General features: G+C 47.6%; 1 protein-coding gene across 1 annotated transcript in view; it reads right to left on the bottom strand.

Annotated features, from left to right (window-relative positions):
- MINDY4 (MINDY lysine 48 deubiquitinase 4) overlaps positions 1–20,491 on the bottom strand; it is a 109,491-nt gene extending 89,000 nt beyond the window's left edge. The window contains exons 1-4 of the mRNA XM_042921468.1: positions 20,116–20,491; positions 12,333–12,452; positions 8,201–8,436; positions 5,012–5,258 (exon numbers count right to left, since the gene is read on the bottom strand). Coding sequence (XP_042777402.1) covers positions 5,012–5,258; positions 8,201–8,436; positions 12,333–12,452; positions 20,116–20,178 — 666 coding nt within the window. The 5' untranslated portion in view covers positions 20,179–20,491. The remainder of the gene's footprint in view (positions 1–5,011; positions 5,259–8,200; positions 8,437–12,332; positions 12,453–20,115) is intronic.
- Positions 20,492–20,763: the final 272 nt, after the last annotated feature.

Here is a 20,763-nt window from a genome sequence, read left to right as displayed (position 1 = left end):
GTGGAGGAGGGGCAGAGAGAGAGAGGAGACACATAATCCAAAACAAGCTCCAGCCTCTGAGCTATCAGCACAGGGCCTGACACGGGGCTCAAACCCACGAAGATCATGCGAGATCATGACCTGAGCCCAAGTCAGACACTTAACTGACTGAGCCAACCAGGCACCCCTAATTTCTCTTTTTTTTAATGTTTATTTTGAGGGGCAGAGAGAGAAGGAGAGAGTCCCAAGCAGGCTTCAAGCTGTCAGTGCAGAGCCTGATGCAGGGTCTCGGTCCCAAGCCAAAATCAAGAGTCAGAGGCTTAACCAACTGAGCCCTCTGGGCACCCCACACTATCTGTAATTTCTAAAACCTCTCAAAACAAGTTTCTTCTGGAATCCTGTGGCAAATTCTTCTGAACTGTTACGAGGTTGTTTATAGTCTTTTTCTAGTGTGAATATTCATATCTTTAGTTGTAGAAATGTCAATATTTTTGCTTAGGGGGTGCTACCCCAAACCCTACTGCAAAGCATTAGGTGATATATGGTTTGTGCATGGTGTTTCTTCCCTGAAAATAATGAAATTCTGAATTCCAAAACACATCTGGCCCAAAGGTCAAATGAGGGATTGGGGACCTATAGCATCTATTTTCCACAAGATCATAGTACGAAGGGAGACACCCATGGAAGGCACTGGCACAGAGCCAGACCCATGAGGGCAATCAACAAACATCGGCCACTGCTCTCTAGCTTTTCCCCAGTCCCCAGTCACACAGGGCCTTAGCCTCTCCTGCTGATAGACCAGGAACAGCAGAGGCCAATCTTCATTCATCTCTGGTGTCCAGAGTTCCCAGCTCAGTGACCTATACCTAGTAAGCGCTCAAGGCTTGCTTAGTTTTTGAAATGAAGGAATTTGAAAGGAGTCAACAGAAATGTCCTATTTTACTGTCAATGATCAACTGATGAAATGGGAACTCAATTTACCAATCTAGGATAGGGGAGTGGAGGTAGAGGGAACAAAAACAGACCTGCAAGGCTTTTCCTGGGTTTAAAATTTGGGATCTCTCAGAATTTCCAGAAATAATCCTGAACCCAGTGGTAAAGCCCGAGCTGGAATAAAAATAGCTAATTCTGTAGTATTCTTGCCTAGTGGAAATTACTAGGCACTACAACCCTCCGAAAGCCACCAGGGCATCCCTGCCACACAGTGCAGAAAATATTAGTCACCATTCCCAAGGAGACTCAAGCTCTGGCCAAAGGCAGGGAACCCAGCCTCTTAGTCATCCTTCGTAAGTACAGAGCTGACCTAGTAAGTAAAAAAAAAAAAAAAAAAAAAAAAAAAAAAAAAAAATGATGAAATACTTAGCAAATCTTGCTCTTTTCTCTCAAGCAACCAATTAAGTATGGCCAAGGTACTCACAGGTCCACAGAACACTTTCTAGAAAGCCTGGGGAAATTCTACAACAACCTGTCCCATCTTTCAATGCCCTTCATAGGATTCAGGTACCCCAAGGGAAAAACACACCTCCCGAGGCAATCAACCCCCCCTTCAGAAGTTTGGGTCAACCTCCTAGTGGTAAAGCAGATCTATGCAATCTGCCTCTAATCTCAGTTGTGAAGGGGGTCTCAAGTGCACGGATGTGATGGGATGTCGCTGTAGGACAGGACCCCAGCATTCATCTGGTCCACCAGTTCTCAAAGTGTGATCCGCCAGCCTTAAAGGTCCCCAAATCCTTCTAGGGAGCTCAAACCTCTTTTCATAATAATGATATGACATGAGTTGCCTTTTTCACTGTGTTGACATTCGCCGTAATAATGCAAATGCCCTGGTGGGAAAAACTGCTGGCCAGTAGCACGAATCCAGGGGGTGGCACTGAACTTTACTAGCACTGGAGGTATTTGCCACCACTTGCAATAACAGTACACAAGTAAAATGCTAATTTTGCTTAAGAACGTCCATGATGAGGGGCGCCGGGGTGGCTCAGTCAATGGTTAAGCATCCAACCTTGGCTCGGGTCATGATCTCATGGCTTGTGAGTTCGAGCCCCGCATCAGGCTCTGTGCTGACAGCTTGGAGCCTGGAGCCTGCTTTGGAGTCTGTGTCCCTCTCTCGCTCTGCTCCTCCCCCGCTTATGTTCTGTCTCTCTCTCTCTCAAGAATAAATAAAATATTTTTTTTTAAAAATTGGAAAAAAAGAAAAGAGAAAGAACGTCCATGCTGAAGCATAACACTTACTAACTGTATTCAATCTCAACCCTATGGTCCACATCTCTTTAATATTCCATGGGACAAAATGGGAGGTATATATACGCACTCCTCTGGGTGCAGGGGACCCGGCTGTCTCAAGGAAAAGCACTTGTGCAACCATCTGAGCTGTGAAACGAACTTGCTAATGTTTTTCGCGGAACAACTGACAGACAAACTATGGTTACTCAGACTTGGGTATCTGGCAGGCGTTTTCTTGAAAATAAACTGAGCCTGTCACTTCAAGTGAAACAACTGATGAATGGTCAGTGATAAAATACAAATTATCAGGTAAAAATGAAAATTTGGGGAAACTTGAATCAGCCACGGTGAGCTTGAGGGCTTCTCAGCACTTAAAAATTTCTTCTGATGAATTGGGTGGCAACATGAAGCAATGTGATTTTTTTGATGTGGGTTGTTGGGTTGTTTTTGTTGTTGTTTCTTTTTTTTTTTTTTTTTTTTTAATGAAATGTGTTCACATTCAGAAGATCTCAGGAACCCAGATAACTCAGTAAGCCAATATTTTCCAAATGAGCAAATGCATCATGTTACTAAACTAGGCGGTGGCAAAAGATCCATTCAAAGTGCAAGGCAGACCGATAGATATTGGTAAGGTACAAAAAGTTCCTGGCTATGCTTTCAGACTCCACAATAAGAAACCACAACTTGTCTAGTTTGGTGCAGTATCAAAGAATACCCCTGGTTTCCAGAAGAGACTAATTACGCGCTTTTCCCTGTTCCAACTACATATCTGTGTCAGGCCATATTTTCTTCATGGACTTCAACTAAACTATCATAATGGGACAGACTGGATGGAGAAGCAAATATGAGACTTGAACTATCCTCTACTAAGCCAGACATAAAGAGATTTGCAAAAATGTGAAACAGTCCTCCTCATCTCACTACTGTTTTGTTTTGGAAAATAAGGGGGGGGGGGCGGGGTTTGGTTTCACAACATGTTATTTGTATTAAGTGTAATGGGTTTACTATTGTTGATGGTTTAGTAAGTAAATTTTTTTTTAATTTCTCAGTTTTAATTTCTAACGTGGCAAATGTCAACAGCTATAACCCACATAACAGAAGCTCTTCAGGTCCCTCAGTAATTTTATGAGTATGGAGAGACCCTGAGACTACAGTGGTTTGAGAACTACTGATAGGGTGTAAAACAATGTCTCCAGCAGAGAGCGTCCCTGGTTTCCCCTTGACCCAACTAGTCTAGTTGCTTCCGACATGGCCTGCTCTCCTCCTGAAGCATCTCTGACTGAAGTTCCTCATACGGGCCTCCACCTGCTGGTCCCAGGTGTGCTCTCAGGAGACATCAGGCCAGGCTACACCACTCACCCCAACAAAAGCCCACACTGCACTCTGCACACAAGTATGGCAGAGTCCCTGCTCTCAGGAGGCCCACAGCCTAAGCTCAAGAGGCCTGATAGGGATCATCTCACTCGCCACTCCAGTCCACCCATTTGGAGCACTGGCCGAAGATGCCCAGGAGATTGTGACGTCACATCCGGGCTTGACAGGAAAAGAACACTGAGCTCACTAGCAATGTCTGCTGCAGGCACAGCATCGGGCACTTGCAGGCATTTGCCATCCTGGGACCGGGTTATTCCTACATCCGTGGTGGAAGAAATCTCTTCTGTTCTGCCCCTCCTCCCACCTTCTGTCTTCTCTTCCCAAGACTAAACATTCCCAAATCTTGCCACTTCCGCCAAACTCTTCACCTTCCTGGCGGCTTTCCTCTAGGCATGGTCCAGTCCCTCTCCAAATACACAAGACAGGAGGATGGGACATGATGTGAACGTGCACTGTGAGCCACACACTGGTTCGCCTCCTTGATCTGGACACCAAGACTGTAGGACCATCTCCAAGCTGTGAAATCCCAGTGCTCGGCAGAGCCTTAGCCATCTGATCTAACAAACAAGACCACGGCCAAGAGGAATAAAGACCTTGACCAAAACCCCACAAGACGCCGGCAGAGGCAGGGAGAGGGTCGGCTTCTTTATGTCTTGATTCCAAGTGAAATGGGAGAATAACACCAGCCTCTAGAGCCACAGCCCACATCTAGCCATGCAGCACAGGACAGGACGTGACCAGCCATGGACACCGATGACCTACGTGGGTTTGCTCAGGCTCCCTCGTTTGACTAATACTATACTGTGACTTGGTGTTTGGTTTTCCTTTGGTTTTCTGTTTCTTTGTTGTTTCACAAACTCCTTTTATATTCATTCTCTCATTTGGTTTAGTCCCCCCACCTAATGCGACCCTACCAGAGCCCCTCCTTAAGGAAGACTATGAAAGAATGATGTGAAATTATTAGAATTTCTTTTTAAAGCAAAGCAAATGAAACTATTAGGGTTGGGACTTCTTTTACCCTTTTAACTATGATGTCTTAAAAAAATAAAAAAGATTTTCTCTAGACTCAGATGGGTCACCCACCACTCCTGAATGGCAAAGGTAAAACTAGAAGATACATGTGTTCTCACTCAGCAAAGGAAGACAAAGCCATGGCATCCACCTCATTGACATGGTGGGTAAACTGAGGGCAGGGAAGGAAACGAGGCCTGGCCATGATCCCATAAGGATCGTACACTGTCTGGCTGACAGTCATGTACTGAAAGACAGTACAACCAGAGAAGACACAGGCAGGTGTTCCTCCCATCCCAGCTCACAGCTCCCCGCTTCTTGGACTACGTCGTGGGGAACCCTCCAATGATCCCAGGCAGCTCCTTAAGCCCTGCCTGCCTCTCACTTTCCACTCTCACATGAGCAGTGAGATCGGCAACCCTACCTGCGGGGAACTGGCGATGGGCCCGGTCATCATGCCTCGGACAATCAGGCCAGACTTTGGCCTGATCTTCTCTCCCATCCTTTTCGTGTCCAAGGAAGGTTCTGATAACTGAAGCCTGTCCATCTTCTCCCATGCAGAGGCCACGGGGGGACTTTCACCTGGGACAGCCTGCGTGGGCTTACGTTTGTGTGGGGGCCTTTTGGATGATACAAAATTACCAAGTAAATCCCCATCAAGATTGTCATGTCTGCAAAAAAAAGATATATCTCCATTAAAACAGATTCCCCAAAAGGAACAGCTAACATTGATAACAAATTCCACATTCAACAGGCACACAGAGCAAGCCCATTCATAACTATGCGAGGGTTCTAACCAACCAGGATTCTAACCAGCCAGTGCCTATCATTAAGGTAAAGAACAGAAAATACTTTCATATCAGGGCAAATCGGACCTATAAAATAAGACCAGGAAACAAGAAACAAAATCAGAATTGATGACCCATGACAGGATTCTTCAAATATCCTTAGATATTGTGTATCCTCAAATATAAAGAGCATCCTTATTCCAGACCCAAGTTATAGAAAACCATAGCCCTTCAATACAGTCATGAGTTACATGGAACCCAGTCTTACTGTACCTCATTGAGATTGGTGGATAGAGACCTGTGGTAAATTTTCCCACAACTATTCAGTTAATGTCCAGTTAAGTTGGGCATGCTAATGCCTTCTTTCCTGGGTTGCTCGGCATTGAAAGAGAGTAAGAAAGATAGATTGTGTGTGTGTGTGTGTGTGTGTGTGTGTGGTGTATGTTAAAGAGAGAGAGCAAGAGAACAAAAGAAGGTGAAACACAGGGAGGTAAGCAAGGAGGAATAACAAAAATGAGAAAGAACAGAGCCAGAGACCCAGATAAAGAGGATGTTCGCCTATGATCTGTGATGGATCACCCAGAGCCCTTCTGACACAGGCTGGGATGCTTTCTACCACTAGACTCTGGCCTAAAGGGGCACTGACTGCTGCTCTGTGCCAAGCTGCTTATCACCAAGCACTGGGTCACATGTGAGAGAAGCGGTAATATGTGCCATGACTGGGGCATGTCCGGCAGAGGAAGGGCTCAGAACCAGCCTGGAGAAGCTGAGAACGACTTGCAGAGAGGACAGCACGGAGTCTGTAGGAATGAGTAGGCAGGAGATAATCAGAGGCCCTGGGCACTAACACAGAGGCCTGTAAAAGCAGGACAGGCCCAAGTGAGCCACGCAGGCTGACTGTGGAAAGAGTTTTGCAAGTTACCCTTAGGAGTTTGGATTTTTCCTGGAAGCCATGGGAAACATCTGAAGGCGTTTCCGTGGGGAAGCCAGCAGAGCCAGACTCGTTTGTAGGAAGCTCATGCTCTCTTAGGTGGAGGGTGCACTCGAGCAGATCACTAGAGGCCTAGAGACCAGGGAAGAGCCGGTGGGAGTCAGTGCAGGCAAGAGGGGAGGGTATGAACTGAAGCACTGCTGTCGGGGCAGAGAAAGTAGGAAAGAGTCTAGTGTCATTAAGGACTCATGGAGGCAAAAATGATAGACTAAGAGAAGTCAAGGATAACACCCAAATATGTAGCTTGGGCAACCGGGTGGAACTCGGGAGCCTCGACTACTTTCTTTTGCCGGCTCTTCATCGTCTCAAATATTTATTTTCCCAGCCAGGCGGTGAGGATCTCTGAAGAAGAACCATCTTCTTCCGTACCACCCTGATTCACTTTTACATCCAAAGCCTTGTGTTAATGTTTTTAACGGTGCTCATCCTTTGGCAGCTCGATGCCCAGACCCTATACTTTGGCTACCCTCAGGAAAGAAAATGCTTCTCAACAAAGCCGGAAGGAAACACCCAGTCCCGGGGAGTTAGACTCACTGGTGGTGACTACGGCGGCTATTAAGTTTGTAATGTAACATAACTGCTTTCCAAATAATGGAGGTTCAATCCAGAATCCCAATTCATTTTCTCCCTAAGAGGTCCAAAAGGCCTTATTTTTCAGATGTGTCTAATTCTACAGTGTTAACTTGCTTAGGGAATCCTGTACCTGTTTTGTTTCGTTTTTAAGAAAATGCAAATGAAGCAAGCCCCTGAACCTGACAAATGTTAAACATCTGAACCATGAGCATCCCCCCTCGCATCCTCCTCTACTCCCAAGGCCTCCAGAGAAAGGTAACAGTGCCCCACAACAGGGAATTGGAAAGCACACAATGTGGAAGCTGAATAATGGCCCCCCATAGATGCCCTGAGCCCAGAACCCATGAATGCTATCTTACGTGGAAAAGGGACTTTGCACATGTGTTAAAGTTTGAGATTATCCTCTATTATCTGGGAGGGCCCACTGGAGTCACAAGGGCCCTTGCTAGACGGGAGGCAGGAGGTCAGTGTCTGGAGTAGGATACAATGACAGAAGCAGAGGCTGGAGTGATGTGCCCTCAAGACAGAGGGAGCAGCCACAAGCCAGGGAATGTAGGCAGCCTCTAGAAGCCAAAAAAGGAAAGGAAACAGATTTGCCCCAAAAACTTCCAGAAGGAACAAGCCCTACTGACACCTTGTCATTAACCCAGACCAGTTTTGAACTTCTGACCTCAGAATTGTAAGGTAATATATTTGTGTTGCTTTAAGACACGGTGATGGTTAAATTTTATGTCAGCTTTGCTAGGCCATGTTGCCTAGTTGTTTGGATAAATAATAGCCTTGATGCTTCCATGAAGGTGTTTTTAAGATAGGACTAACATCTATGATTAGTTGACTTTAAGTAAAGAAGATTACCCTAGATAATATGGGTGGGCCTCATTCAATCAGTTGAAGGCCTTAAGAGCAAAACTTGAGGTTTCCCAGAGAATTCTGCCTCAGGACTATAACACAGAATACTGCCTAAGTTTCTAGTGTGCCAGTCTGCCCTACAGATATCAGACTTGCCAGCTCCCACAATCATGTGAGCCAACTCCTTAAAATAATATATATATATGTATATATAATACGGATACACATATATATGTGCATATATATTTGCATGTATGTACACACACACACACACACACACACACACACATCCTGTTGGTTCCTATTGGTTCTGTTTTTCTAGAAAACCCTGACTGTTATAGCCACGGCATTTATAGCCATTTGTTAGAGCAGTGATAGGAAACTAACTCACAGTGTAAATAAGAAGAGATACCTGGCTTTGCTTGTTTCTGACAACGATGTTCTCCATTCTGCATCTTCCTCTGCAAGGTCATATATATTCACCAGCGTGGTCTCTGAGCCTCTCGGTGGTGATTTGATATTTTTCTTTGGAATTGAGAGTGCAGGAATTGGTGTTTCTTGAGTGACATTGTTAGCAGTATTCCCAAAGTGATCCAGAAAGTATCTGGTAATGAGTTCGAGGTTTGTTTTTAGAGGATTTTCCTTTGCCTATCATTGGAAGAAAAAATATCATTAACCACAGGTACAACTTCAGGGGAAAAAGGTGGAAAAGATGACTAGTCCAGTTCTTTGACATAGTTTATCAGCTTCTTATTCATTCATACACTCTTTCTTTCAGCAAGTTTTCAGTGACTGCCTACCATGTGTGAGGTGCCATGGTATGACAGAGATGAAGACAAAAATCTCTATCCTAAAAGAACTATCATCCGATGCATGAGTCAGGCGATCCGATGAACAACTGTAATAAAATATGATATGAATAGAAGAATACCCAAGAAAATTTCCTCTTGGTTTTTCTCCTAGGAGTAATTTTAGAAAATAGATATCTCTTCATTTAAAAAAACTAAACCTTTTTTCGGGATCATTAACTCTACAAGTTTATAAATACTTGGGACCCGAATGTGCTCTAAGGTTGTGTGCTCTGCATTTAACACTGGGGACCACAGGGACTCTTCTGCAGCAGTCTATTGCAAAAAACATGAGAGGCCATCAGGATTGACTCAATCTACACCAGAATCTTGAAAGGAAGGAAGGAAGGAAGGAAGGAAGGAAGGAAGGAAGGAAGGAAGAAATGAAACTCTATAGTGGTCGGTTTTAGAAAGAAATGATATCAGTATTTCCCAATCCTGACAATACCAAATATCATCTTTGGAGGTTTTAAAAATACATATTCCCAGGTCCTGCTGTGTCTTACTAAGCCAGAATTGCAAAGATTGGAGTCCTGGCTTCTCTTAAAATTCCCCCAAGTAAGCTGGACATAGTTATCCAAGCAGCAATCCACAGGCTGACCTCAGGCCATGGAACTGTGTCAGTCCCCACCCCACTTGCCCAGGAACACCAAGCTGTTGGGAAGTGTGGTCAGACATGGGACATTTGGTGAGTCTGCAATCAGAGCAATATAGCGCCTGACAAAGAACCTAGCACAGAGAGGACCCTCAGGCACATCCAGTCCTTCCCTCTTCCTATTCCCCTGCTCTGCACAGCAAAATCCTGGGACCCACACCCACAGCCAAATGGGTTATGACCAACAGCAACAGATTTATCAGGCAGTCAAAATAAGGGGACAGCTTTATTTTTTTAGAATGGGGCCCAAAAGAACTATTTTGTCTAAGTCTAAATGAAACTCACAAGGAAGAGAGTCAGGGGAAAGGCGTTGCATAATTAATTTAGACCGTCCTATTTTTCTTTCAATACGAGAGATTTATAGCCCTGCGTTACATGAATTATACTTTGTGGCTCTTCACAGCCTTTATATGAATCTAGACACCATTTTTCAAAAACTTAATTTTACACTGGCATTTTTATATATTGTATCTTTAATAGGGAAAAACAAGTTCCTGGAATTAACATTAAATTGCAGGGCTTTCCTAGAAGCAGGCTAGCTTTGTGCAAATGTCAAAATCATTATGCGATAGATAGGTTAATAAATATGTCTTTCTGTAAAATATAAGCTCATTTCATTGTATAATAACTACTGTATAAATCAAATAATCAGGGCACTTACCAAGATCTAATGAAAATATCTTAAGTATCTTCAGATAATTATTACCTTAGGGAGACTATATTATAGTGCAGAAATAAAAATAACTTGAATGGCAAAGATGATTCCAGGAAATTAAGTAAAGTTGCATTTACATAAAAAATCCCAGTGTATCAGCAGGGTTATTTGATTTTCTGGTTACCCGTCTCACTTTCTATGGAAAAGCCTTTCTAAAATATACAGTCTACTCTGCTGCCTTGAAATGCAGCCAATGGAGATCTACTGAGTGTCTGGTGCTGGGGTCTACAGGACCCCAGCTGACCACACAGAAGCGGTGGAGGGGCAGCGGTATCACACCGGGACCAAGGATGAAGGGCATCGATCTGATGTCTTTACTGAACCTATGCCAGGACTTCACCTGGCTGCCACTGCCCTTTTCTCATCAAAGTCAGGCACAGGAACTTGTGGCAACCTAAGTGTTCCTGTAGGTTGATACCATTGTTCGTTTGAGGGAAACTTGGCCTGGGTTCCTCCCTGGGCTATGTGACACGTGCAAGGGCAGGTTTTGAGCTGCTCTGAGGTTTTTCCAGATGTCTCAGAAATAGCCTTGGAGGGCTGGGGGGGGGGGCGGGCATCCCACCCCCACTCTAACCTCATCTGCTAAGATATCGTTTGAGTAAAGGGTTACAATTACAGGAAGTTTGACTGCCATTACTATAGTAGGACTGAGAATTAGATCTGGTTCTAGCTTCACCCCTACCCCATAAGTCACTGTGAGATTTTGACAAGCCACTTTCCTCTGGCTCACAGCTCCTCCAGATGGGTCGCCCATTCTATCAGTAATTTCAAAGCTTTGGGGCACATGGGTGACTCAGTTCAGCGTCCAACTCTTGATTTCCGTTCAGGTCATGGTCTCATGAGTTTGAGCCCTGCATTGGGCTCTGTGCTGACAGCGTGGAACCTGCTTCAGATTCTCTCCCTCTCTCTCATCCCCTCCCCCACTCACACACTCTCTCTCTTTCTCTCAAAATAAATAAACTTAAAAAATAAGATAAAATAAAAAATAGAAGCTGCTTAGTCCAGCCCTGAGGGGCTGCCCTAAAAGGCCAAGAAGGCAAGTCCTCTTTATCCCCAATCTAACTAGGGGGTTTCCCTTCTTTGTTTTGCATATCTGGACTTCTGCAGGAAATATCATTTTATTGCCTTTTCAAAAAATTATGATAAATGCTTAACTGCATGATCATTAGATTCTTTCCAACTCTGACACTATTCCCTACCACAAGGCAATACCTACTGGAGAGCCCATTCTTCAAGCAAATTAGAAGATACCGCGTTCAGGGCGCCTGGGTGGCTCAGTCGATTAAGCGTCCAACTTCAGCTCAAGTCATGATCTCGCAGTCTGTGAGTTCGAGCCCTGCACCGGGCTCTGTGCTGACAGCTCAGAGCCTGGAGCCTGCTTCAGATTCTGTGTCTCCCTCTCTCTCTGACCCTCCCCCATTCATGCTCTGTCTCTCTCTGTCTCAAAAATAAATAAACATTAAAAAAAGAAGAAGAAGATACCGCGTTCGTAGCAGAAAAAGCAATTAAGCCAGAATGGTAGCTTCATTCATTCAGTCAGTCATAGAATCCACAAATACACATGGACCATTTGCCGTGGCCTCAGGCAACATGTTAAGTAGGGGATACGATAGTGAACAACAGAGATGCCCTCTCTGGCCTCCTGCTGCATCCAAGGTGGTCGGGAAGCAGACACTAATTAAACTACCACACAAACAGTCTATTATAAGTGTGCTGAGCACAACAAAGGAAAAAGTACACGGCGCCGTGCCGTGGAAGCTTGTAACAGCCGGTAGGGGGAGGGAGGGACAAGGCCGAGGGGTCAGGGGAGCCCCCCCAGCCCCCCAACCAAAGAAGTGCTATTCCATTTGCTACCTCAACTCCGGTGCACCAGGGTTAGCTGAGCCCAAGCCCCAGGTCTGCCTCATTAAATGTCACAGTGGACTCAAAAATAAGCTATTACTCAGAACTGAAGAAGGAAAATCTTACACAGGCAGGGAATGGAAAATTTTAGTATAACCCAACACTATATTCTTTAGTCTGACTAAACACAGCCTCATGAGGGAGGAGGGAGCACAGGGAATAACTGTCATAGGCCCAGGTTCAAAGTGAGCTTCATAGCCACACATGCGCAATAAGCCCACAGGGGCGGCCCGGGGCCTCCCTGAGGCTGGAAGCCCAACTCACACTTGGGATTTGTCGGCACTTGGCTGGGTCTGTTTCTCCCCGGCCACAGGCACGGCAAGCCTCCCACCACCCATCTCCGACAGCTTGGCCGGGCCCACGAGTGCTCTGACATTGCCAATCTCAGTTCCAGAACATTACACCACACCTTAAAAGCATGTACCTTGTTCTCCTTGTAGAGAAATTCAAGATGCAAAACCTTGCGGAGATCGTTTCTGCTGTTTATGCTGAGGTCAGAGCGTGGGCGTTCCTGGTCCATGGTCACACATGTCTTCTTTAAGCCCTGTGGGAAGAAATCTGAATCATTCTTTTCATTTTAAACCAAAGCCTTTCATTCCCTGATGCAGGTTATAAACAAAAGACTGTTGATGTTCATTATGATCATTCCTGTCCTGCCTTCCTTGCAAGGATACTGCAAAGCACCAGAAGCTGACTTGAGAATTTATTTTTATATAACCTTTACACTCGACATCTTCATAATTATTATTCTGAATCTTACAGTGACCCCATGGGCTGAGCTAAGGTTGGACTTGTTGGCCCATTTTAAAGGAAAGGAAAGTGAGATTCAGGTTACTGACTCGCCCAAGGCTGGCTCAGGAGCCCTGGGTTTGACAGTAGATTTGGAGCCACAGAATATGAAGCTTTAAAAATAGACAAAAGGAGGAGTGCCTGGGTGGCTCAGTCAGCAGAGCATCCAACTTCGGCTCTGGTCATGACCTCATGGTTCATGAGTTGGAGCCCCGCATCGGGCTCGATGCTGTCAGTGTGGAGCCTGCTTCAGATCCTCTGTTGCCCTCTCTCTCTGCCCCTCCCCTGCTCGTGCTCACTCGCTCTCTCCCTCAAAAATAAACATTAAAAGAAAAGATTCTCTCTCTCTAAAGTATAAATAAATAGATAGATAGATAAATAAATAAATAAATAAATAAATAAATAAATAAATAACAAATAAAAATAAGCCAAAGGAAAAAAGAAATAAGCAAAAGGCCAATAATGATTCCTTTCTCAGGAGGGAGCAAGGGTTGATTTGCCCGGGTAACACAGTAGGATCACATGACAGGGGGTTCCGCCATCCCAGCCTGTGAGTCAGCAAGGTCAGGCCTGGGGCCCACTGGAAGCACATGGTAAACGTTTGCTGAGTTCCCAGGAAAGCCATTTGCCATCATCCAGCCCTGACCTCCCAGAAGGCCCAGCTAAAACATAGTCTGGCAATGACAGGCGCTATGCTTCCCAGGAACCTGGCTTCTTCATTTGGAAAAGAACCGACTACCTGCCCACCTCCCCAGGCTCCGGTGATCACAGAGCAGTAGAGAAGGAAGAGATGCCTCACAAACAGTTCAGCCTGGCACCAAGGGGCCCCTCTGCTCTTCACGATCCAGACCCTGGTGCTATCCAGGCCTCAATTTCTCTCCCAGCCTCTGTGTTCAGAATCTCACAGAGGCTCCCGCTGATGGGCAAACAAGACAAGACCTGTTGCCTGTCATGAAACGAGGGAAGAAGAATTTGTGAAAACAAAAAGAGGTACCAACACAACCTTGAACCACAGAGAATAAAAAGGAAGTTGAGGAGGGAGAACAGAAAGAAACGGGTGTACATGTTGGGGAAAAGGTAGGGGCATGTGTGGGCACTCCAGGGAGAGGGATCTAGAAGGAGAGGTGGGGCTCACAGCAAGCACCTTCCCCATGGCTTTCCTTCCAGTTGGAGTGAGGCAGAAACCATAACGAGAGTCCCTCTCTGCTAGATAACACTTCACGTTTGTCAACGGTTCAGATCGGCAAGTCTTGGCACACTTAACAAACTCGCTGGGACCGTGGTACACACTGACGTCTGAAAACCACCAGGGCAGTGGGCAAGGATGCCCTCGGGAATCAGCCAGTCCTTGGTCTCATTGGTTCGTTTAATCGTCATGACTCAACAAACATTTCCCATGCACCTACTAGGTGGCGGGCTCTTCTAGATGCAGGAGATACATAAGGAATAAGACAAACCCCACCCCTTCACAGGGTGCAGAAATTCTGTTGGCGAAGCGGACCACAAACAAAGGGGTACACGTACAGTGCAGCAGCTGCTGACGTGCACTACTATGCACAGATAAAACGGGGAGAGCAGAGACACAGAAGAGGGACACTGTTTTCCATAGTCAGCTACTTATGCTCACTCCTATCTTCCGGTTTTCCCATCTGTGAAATGAAGGGAACGAATCACTGGTCCACTAGTTCGGCTGCTGGAGGCAGAGGAGGAAACGGATCAAAGTCCTAGCCCTCATGGAGCTTATATTCAGTGGGGAAAAGGGAACAAACATAATATGCTGGCGGGGGGGAAGAAAGTTTAGCAGAGCAAGAGACAGAAAGGACCAGGAGGGGGTACAGGAAAGGTGTGATACTTTAATAAAAGGGTAGTCAGGAAAGGCTTCATGATTAAGTGCCATTAGAACAGAGACTTGAGGGAAGTAAGGGAGCAGGCCATGCAGACACTTGGGAGAAGTGTGTTCTCAGCAAGGAACAGCATGTGCAAAGGCCCCGTGGCAGTCACAGGAGGCCAGTACAGCTAGAGTCGCATGACCAGGGGAAAGTCACAGGAAATGAGGTCAGAGAGGCTGCCCAGAGCCTGATAAGGAAAGGCCTTGTTGACTTTTGCGAAATGGTGTGGTGGGGGTGGGTGAAAAGAACAGCATGGACTGATTGTATTTTTTTTAATTTTTTCTAATGTTTATATTTATTTTTGAGACAGAGAAAGACAGAGTATGAGAGGGGGAGGAGCAGAGAGAGGGAGACACAGAATCCGAAGCAGGCTCCGGGCTCTGAGCTGTTAGCACAGAGCCCGACGCGGTGCTCAAACTTTGTCACCTGCAAGATCATGACCTGAGCCGAAGTCAGACGCTCAACGAACTGAGCCACTCAGATGCCCCTGACTTGTATTTTTAAAGGATCACTGGCTGCTAGGTTGAGAACAGATTTTTTGGAGACAAGGTATTAAGCAGAAACTAGTTAGGATGCTATCTAGGTGGCTTGGACCAGGGTGGTTGCAAGAGAGGTGGAAAGAAGTGGCTATGCTCTCTATGTGCTCTGATGCTAAAGCCAACAGATGGGCTGATGGACTGGATGCGGGGTATATGAAAGGGAAAAAAGCCAGGAATGATTGCAAAGGTTTGGGCCCAAGCAACCAGAAAGACAGCGATACTGCCTACTGAAATGGGGAAAATTGCAAGACACAGAGGGAATCAGGAATTAGGTTTTGGATGTGCTGAGATATTTATTGCATATCTATGTGGAAATATAAAATCGGCAGTGGGAAAGAATGTAAGAGTTCTGAGAGAGACCTTGGCCAGAGACAGGCATTTGGGGTTGATCAGCATATTGACAGCACTGGGATCCAGTAGACCGGCAGAGGCATCTGGAAAATGAGAGAAGCCGAGAAGATTGAGTCTTTGAGTCCCCAGCACATACAGCTCCAGAAAACAAGAGGGACCAGCAAAGAATCATAGCAGAGGCCAGGAAGTGGGAGAAGGTGGTCTCCAGAAGCCAAGCAGAATGAGTTTCCAGGAGGGAGCCTGCTTCGGATGCTGTGTCTCCCTCTCTCTGCCCCTCTCCCTCTCATGTTCTGTCTCTCTCTGTCTCAAAAATAAACATTAGAAAAAGTTTTAAAAAAATACAATCAGTCCATGCTGTTCTTTTCACCCACCCCCACCGCACCATTTCACAAAAGTCAACAATCAACTGTCCAAACACAATGTTAGATCAAGAAGTGTGAGGACTGAAAATTAAAGATCATTGGCAAATTTGACAAGAGTTGTTTCCAAGGATTGGTGGGGACAGAAGCCAGATTAGAGTGGGTTATGGCAAGCCCGAAGCAGGATTAGAATCGGAGCACACACAGCTCTTCCATGGGGTTTGGTTATAGAAGAGAGAAGAAAAATAGGCCAATAGCTGGAGGGACTTGAGGGTCAGGATGGGATTCTGTAGGAGCGACAGTAGAAAAGGCAAAATATATATGCAATAAAGAGGTGACGACAGCAGTGTTCTTGAGCAGGCTAGCAGGGACAGGCATGCGGGGAGAGGGTGGCCTTCCCCAGGGGTATGGAGAATTCCCTCGTAGGCGCCGGACAGAGGCTGGAGTGATGAATCAGGCCCAGGAAGGCTAGCAACTGTGGTGGTACAGGCTGCTGGGAGTTTTCTCAAGACCGCTTCTGCTTCCCCGGTGACCTGAGAATGGGGAAGAAGCTTTGGGATTGGAGGAGAGAGAAGGTGTGAAACGGTCATCCAAGAGCAGAGAGAGGGAACGGGCTGGAGAGGGCTAACCAGGTACGCAGGCATGCCTGGGGCGGGGGGATGGTGAAGGGCCGTGAAAACGTGGACACGGTGCTGTGTTTTCCTCCAGCCCCACTCAGCTTGCAGGGCAGGCATGGAGGAGGCCCGGCTGAATTTGAAAACTTGGGGTGGGGTGGGGGTGGGGGGCTATGGTGCAAGGAGGGCAAAGGAGGTGAGCACGTTGTCGAGGGTGTGACTATAATGAAGGGTGGGTAAGAAGTGGGGAGAGGTCACGACAGGGCTGGGGGGCAGGGGTTCGGGCCGGGGAAAGCTGGCAGAAACTGTGGAATGCAGACGTGAGTGAGACTGAAGAACAGTTTATGCCAGGCTGTTGAGGGAGGTGAGCCGCAAGTGAGGAATGACAGAATGCCCAGACAGATGACAGAAAGGGTGCCCTGCTGGGAACAACAGGCCTAGGACATGACCACTTGGAAAAGGGTGGCGGAGGTGGGATGGGGACAAGTCACCGCAGGAGAGGGAGGCTGGGGCACCAGAAGAGTCACCTTGGAAGGCCCTGACATTGCGGGAGACTATCATGGCTCTCCCTGAGGGCCGGCCATGCTTGGAGGGGCCAGTGTAGCTGGATTCGATGTAGGGTAGGGGGCACATGAGGTAGCAGTGGAAGGTGAGGTCGGAGGCACGGCCTGCAGCAGGGTCGTAGAGAGCCTTGCAGGCCCTGGTGAGGCTTTCCCTCGGATTTTCTTCTGCTTGAAGTAAGAAGCCCGTGGAGGGTGTTTTGAGTAGAGGAATGTGACAAGATCTAACTTGCGCACCAGGGGCACGTTTCCTCATGATCGTCTTACGTGAAAGGGAACAGGTATTCCTGTCTAAGGACGGTTATGAGGATCTGAGAAAACGAACAGACGACTAGCAGGTACCTCACACCACGATGGGACCTCTCTAGGTTCTACCTGCCTGGGGCCAAGTCCAGAGGGGAGTACGTGGTCTCTGCTCTGGAGCAGAAGGTGAGGAGGAAAGCAGTCGCTCTGGACTGCAATCCCAGCTCTATACAAACTTATCTTTTTTTAAAGTTTATTTATTAATTTTGAGACAGAGAGAAAGCACGAGTGGGGCAGGAGCAGAGAGAGAGGACAGAGCGAGAATCCCAAGCAGGCCCCACACTGCCAGCGCAGAGCCTGATGTGGGGCTCGAACTCAGGAGCCGTGAGATCACAACCTGAGCTGAAGTCAGACACTTAACTGACTGAGCCACCCAGGCGTCCCCACAACTTTCTGAGTGACTGTGAGCAACTCCTTTCTCATGTCAGAGATTTAGTGTGCCCAGATTAAAAAAAAAAAAAAAAAAAAAAAAAAAAGAGTGAGAGAGAGAGAGAGAGAGAAAGGAGCACCTGGGGGGCTCAGTTGCTTAAGCATCCAACTCTTGGCTCTCAGCTCAGTTCTTGATATCAGGATTGTGAGTTCAAGCCTCATGCTGGACTCCAAGCTGTGTGTGAAGCCTACTTAAAAAAAAAAAAAAAAAAATGGCAGGGAGAGGAGGCCCAGTGAACCAGACAACTGCCAAGGTTCAACCCAGATCAGGTGTCAGTTCTGTGGACTGGTCTAGTGGGTGAGATGTAGAAACAGACGTATAAACCACAGATGTATAAACTATAACGTGACTGCCAATGAGCAAGCCACAGACAAGGTTAAGTCAGTTATTCCAACGGGACTTATCCAAGAAGACCTCCTGCAGGAAACAGACTTGGGGAGGCCACAAGTGGAACAGGGGAAAGCAAGTGGGAGAGGCTGGAACCAACGCTGGGGTGCTAAGCTGGGGTCAGACTACAGGGGAGAGCCTCAGGTATCCATGGAGGACTTTAGATTTCATTTGTACTCAAGAAAGGAAAGCCAGGAGGAAAACTCTCTGAGAGTTTTGCTTGGTGGCCCAGACTTAAAAGATACGATGGGGGATGCCTGCGTGGCTCAGCCAGTTAAGCATCCGACTCTAGGCTTGGGCTCGGGTCATGATCTCGCGATTTGGTTTGTGAGATCGAGCCCCGCATCGGGCTCTGCGCTGGTAGCCTGCTTGGGATGCTCTCTCTCCGTCTCTCTCTGCCCCTCTCCCTGGCTGGTGCTCTCTCTCTCTCAAAATAAATAAATAAAACTTTTTTTAAAAAATTAAAAAAGAAATGATGATGGTGGGCAGCCTCACAAGGCTGTGTCACTGATACCCAATGTGCGCCCAGGACTTGGTGACGGAAGGTCAAGTAACCATAAAAACAGAGCAAATACAATGAAGACACACTGCATTTTTGAAAAATTTTAATTTTTTTGATTAAAAAAAATTTTTTTTTAAGCGAAGAAAGATACTTTCAAAACAGATGCATAAAAGAGATGGGGGTGTAGACACTGCTGAACACAGGTACCTACTATGTACCAGATGCAATGCCTGGGGACTGCCCATATATTATTTATTTTTTAATGTCTTTATTTAGAGAGAGAGAGAGGCAGAATGCAAGTGGGGGAGGAGCAGAGAGAGAAGGAGACACAGAATCTAAAGCAGGCTCCAGGCTCTGAGATGTCAGCACACAGCCCAATGGGGGGCTCGAACTCACAGACCGCAAGACCATGACCTGAGCCCAACTGGGTAGCTTAACCAACCAAGTCACCTAGGCACCCACCCATATGTTATTTATTATTAGTCCTCATCATAAATCTGCAGAGTGAGTCTTATTAGGCCTGTTTTACAGATAAGGAAATTGAGGCAGTGAGTAACGTACCCAAGCTCACACTGCTAACCAGTTGCTATTTTTGAACCCTCCACCTGATTCCAAAGCCCTTCCCCTTTTCCATTCAAAAAATTATTTTGTTGGGGCACCTGGTTGGCTCAGTTGGGAGAAGCATGTGACTCTTGATCTCCAGGTTGTGAGTTCCGGCCCCATTTTGGATGTAGAGATTACTTAAAAACTAAAATAAAATCTCTAAAAAAAAAATGATTTTGTTTCTATGTATGTTTAATCCAAACAACTGCCCACGGCCCCTGCTCCACAGGACACCGTGAGTGACAAGCCGTGAGTCACTCTGTACAGTTAAAATGAGGAATACGGGCTGTTCCTACACTGGCATCCGCAGTAACCTCTTTCCCACGGTGTCCCCACCTGCATTGCAGATGACTGCTAAGGACCTCCCCAACTTTTGAGTACTCCGGAAAGTCTTCCGGTGCAACACAATGGAAGTTCAAAACAACTAGGCTGCAACCTCGGAGCGCGACTGAAGGGTTCACCCATCGGGAACGTTTTTCAGTCCCTTGGGTTCCCCCAGCGGGGGGACGTTCCTTCCCGGTGCGATGGAAGTGCCGGGACGGGCCACGGGGCCCGGACCAGGCGGCTATGCTTTAGCAGGCCGCCGCCCGCTGGCCCCGTCCCCGGGGTCCCGCGCCCCGTCCCCCGCCAGAGGGGCGAGATGCCTGCGCAGGGCGGAGGCCGCGGGCCGGCGTGGCGGGCGGGCACTGCGCGGGGCCAGATGGCTCCTGGGAAATGTAGTCTCGGCAGGCCGGGAAAGCGGCGCTCCCGTCGGGCATCCCCGGGGCAGGCGGCGGCAGGGGCGGCTCTCCCTCCGCGAAGTGCGGGGCTTGCAGAGCGCCCCCAGACTGCGCCCCAACCCTGGAGAGGCGGCCCCGAGCGGCGGAGGCGGCGCGACCCACCTTTCTGCTGAGGAACTCCCGCACCAGGGAGGCGGCCACCTCCTCCACGAAGAGGCTGTCCATGCCGCCGGCTCTGCCCACGAGGCCGCGGCCGCCGCAGCCCAGAACCCCCGGTCCGTTGGGGCCAGTATGGCCGCGTTGCCGTGGCGACGGTGTCACAGGAGCCGGGAGAGCTCCTCCCCTTTCCCGGAGCCCGCGGGCTGGGAGGGCGGGAGGAAGGGGAGGAGCGTCTTCCTTCTGGCTTCTGGAAGCGGGAGGGGGGCGAGGTTCCCGATTTGGGCTCCGGGCTCGGGTCCTGGCTCTGGCCTGCCCATCTAGGGGGCCTAAAACAAGCCACTGCTCCACGCTGAGTCTGTATTGCCCAAGATGGGAAATGGGGAGAATGCCTGCCTCCTTGTTCCTGGAGGAGTAAACCCACAGTGAGGCGGCCCAGAGAGGGCCACCCACAGCACCACAGCTGGCTCCTGGGCTCACCGAGGCCAAAGACCTCGGCTGGCCTGGACTGCGTGGGGCAAGGAGGCCCAGGACTCTGCGTACTCGGTGCTGAAATCAAAGGACAAGTCCCTCCCTCCCCCGCTTAGTGCCTTCTTCCCTTTAATGAGGCTGCCAGTAATTGAGCACCAAGCATTTTAACACAGCTGTCATCAA

The sequence above is a fragment of the Panthera leo genome, chromosome A2 (assembly GCF_018350215.1).
Source record: "Panthera leo isolate Ple1 chromosome A2, P.leo_Ple1_pat1.1, whole genome shotgun sequence".
Classification (NCBI taxonomy): domain Eukaryota; kingdom Metazoa; phylum Chordata; class Mammalia; order Carnivora; family Felidae; genus Panthera; species Panthera leo.
This window is presented reverse-complemented; position numbering and strand designations above follow the sequence as displayed.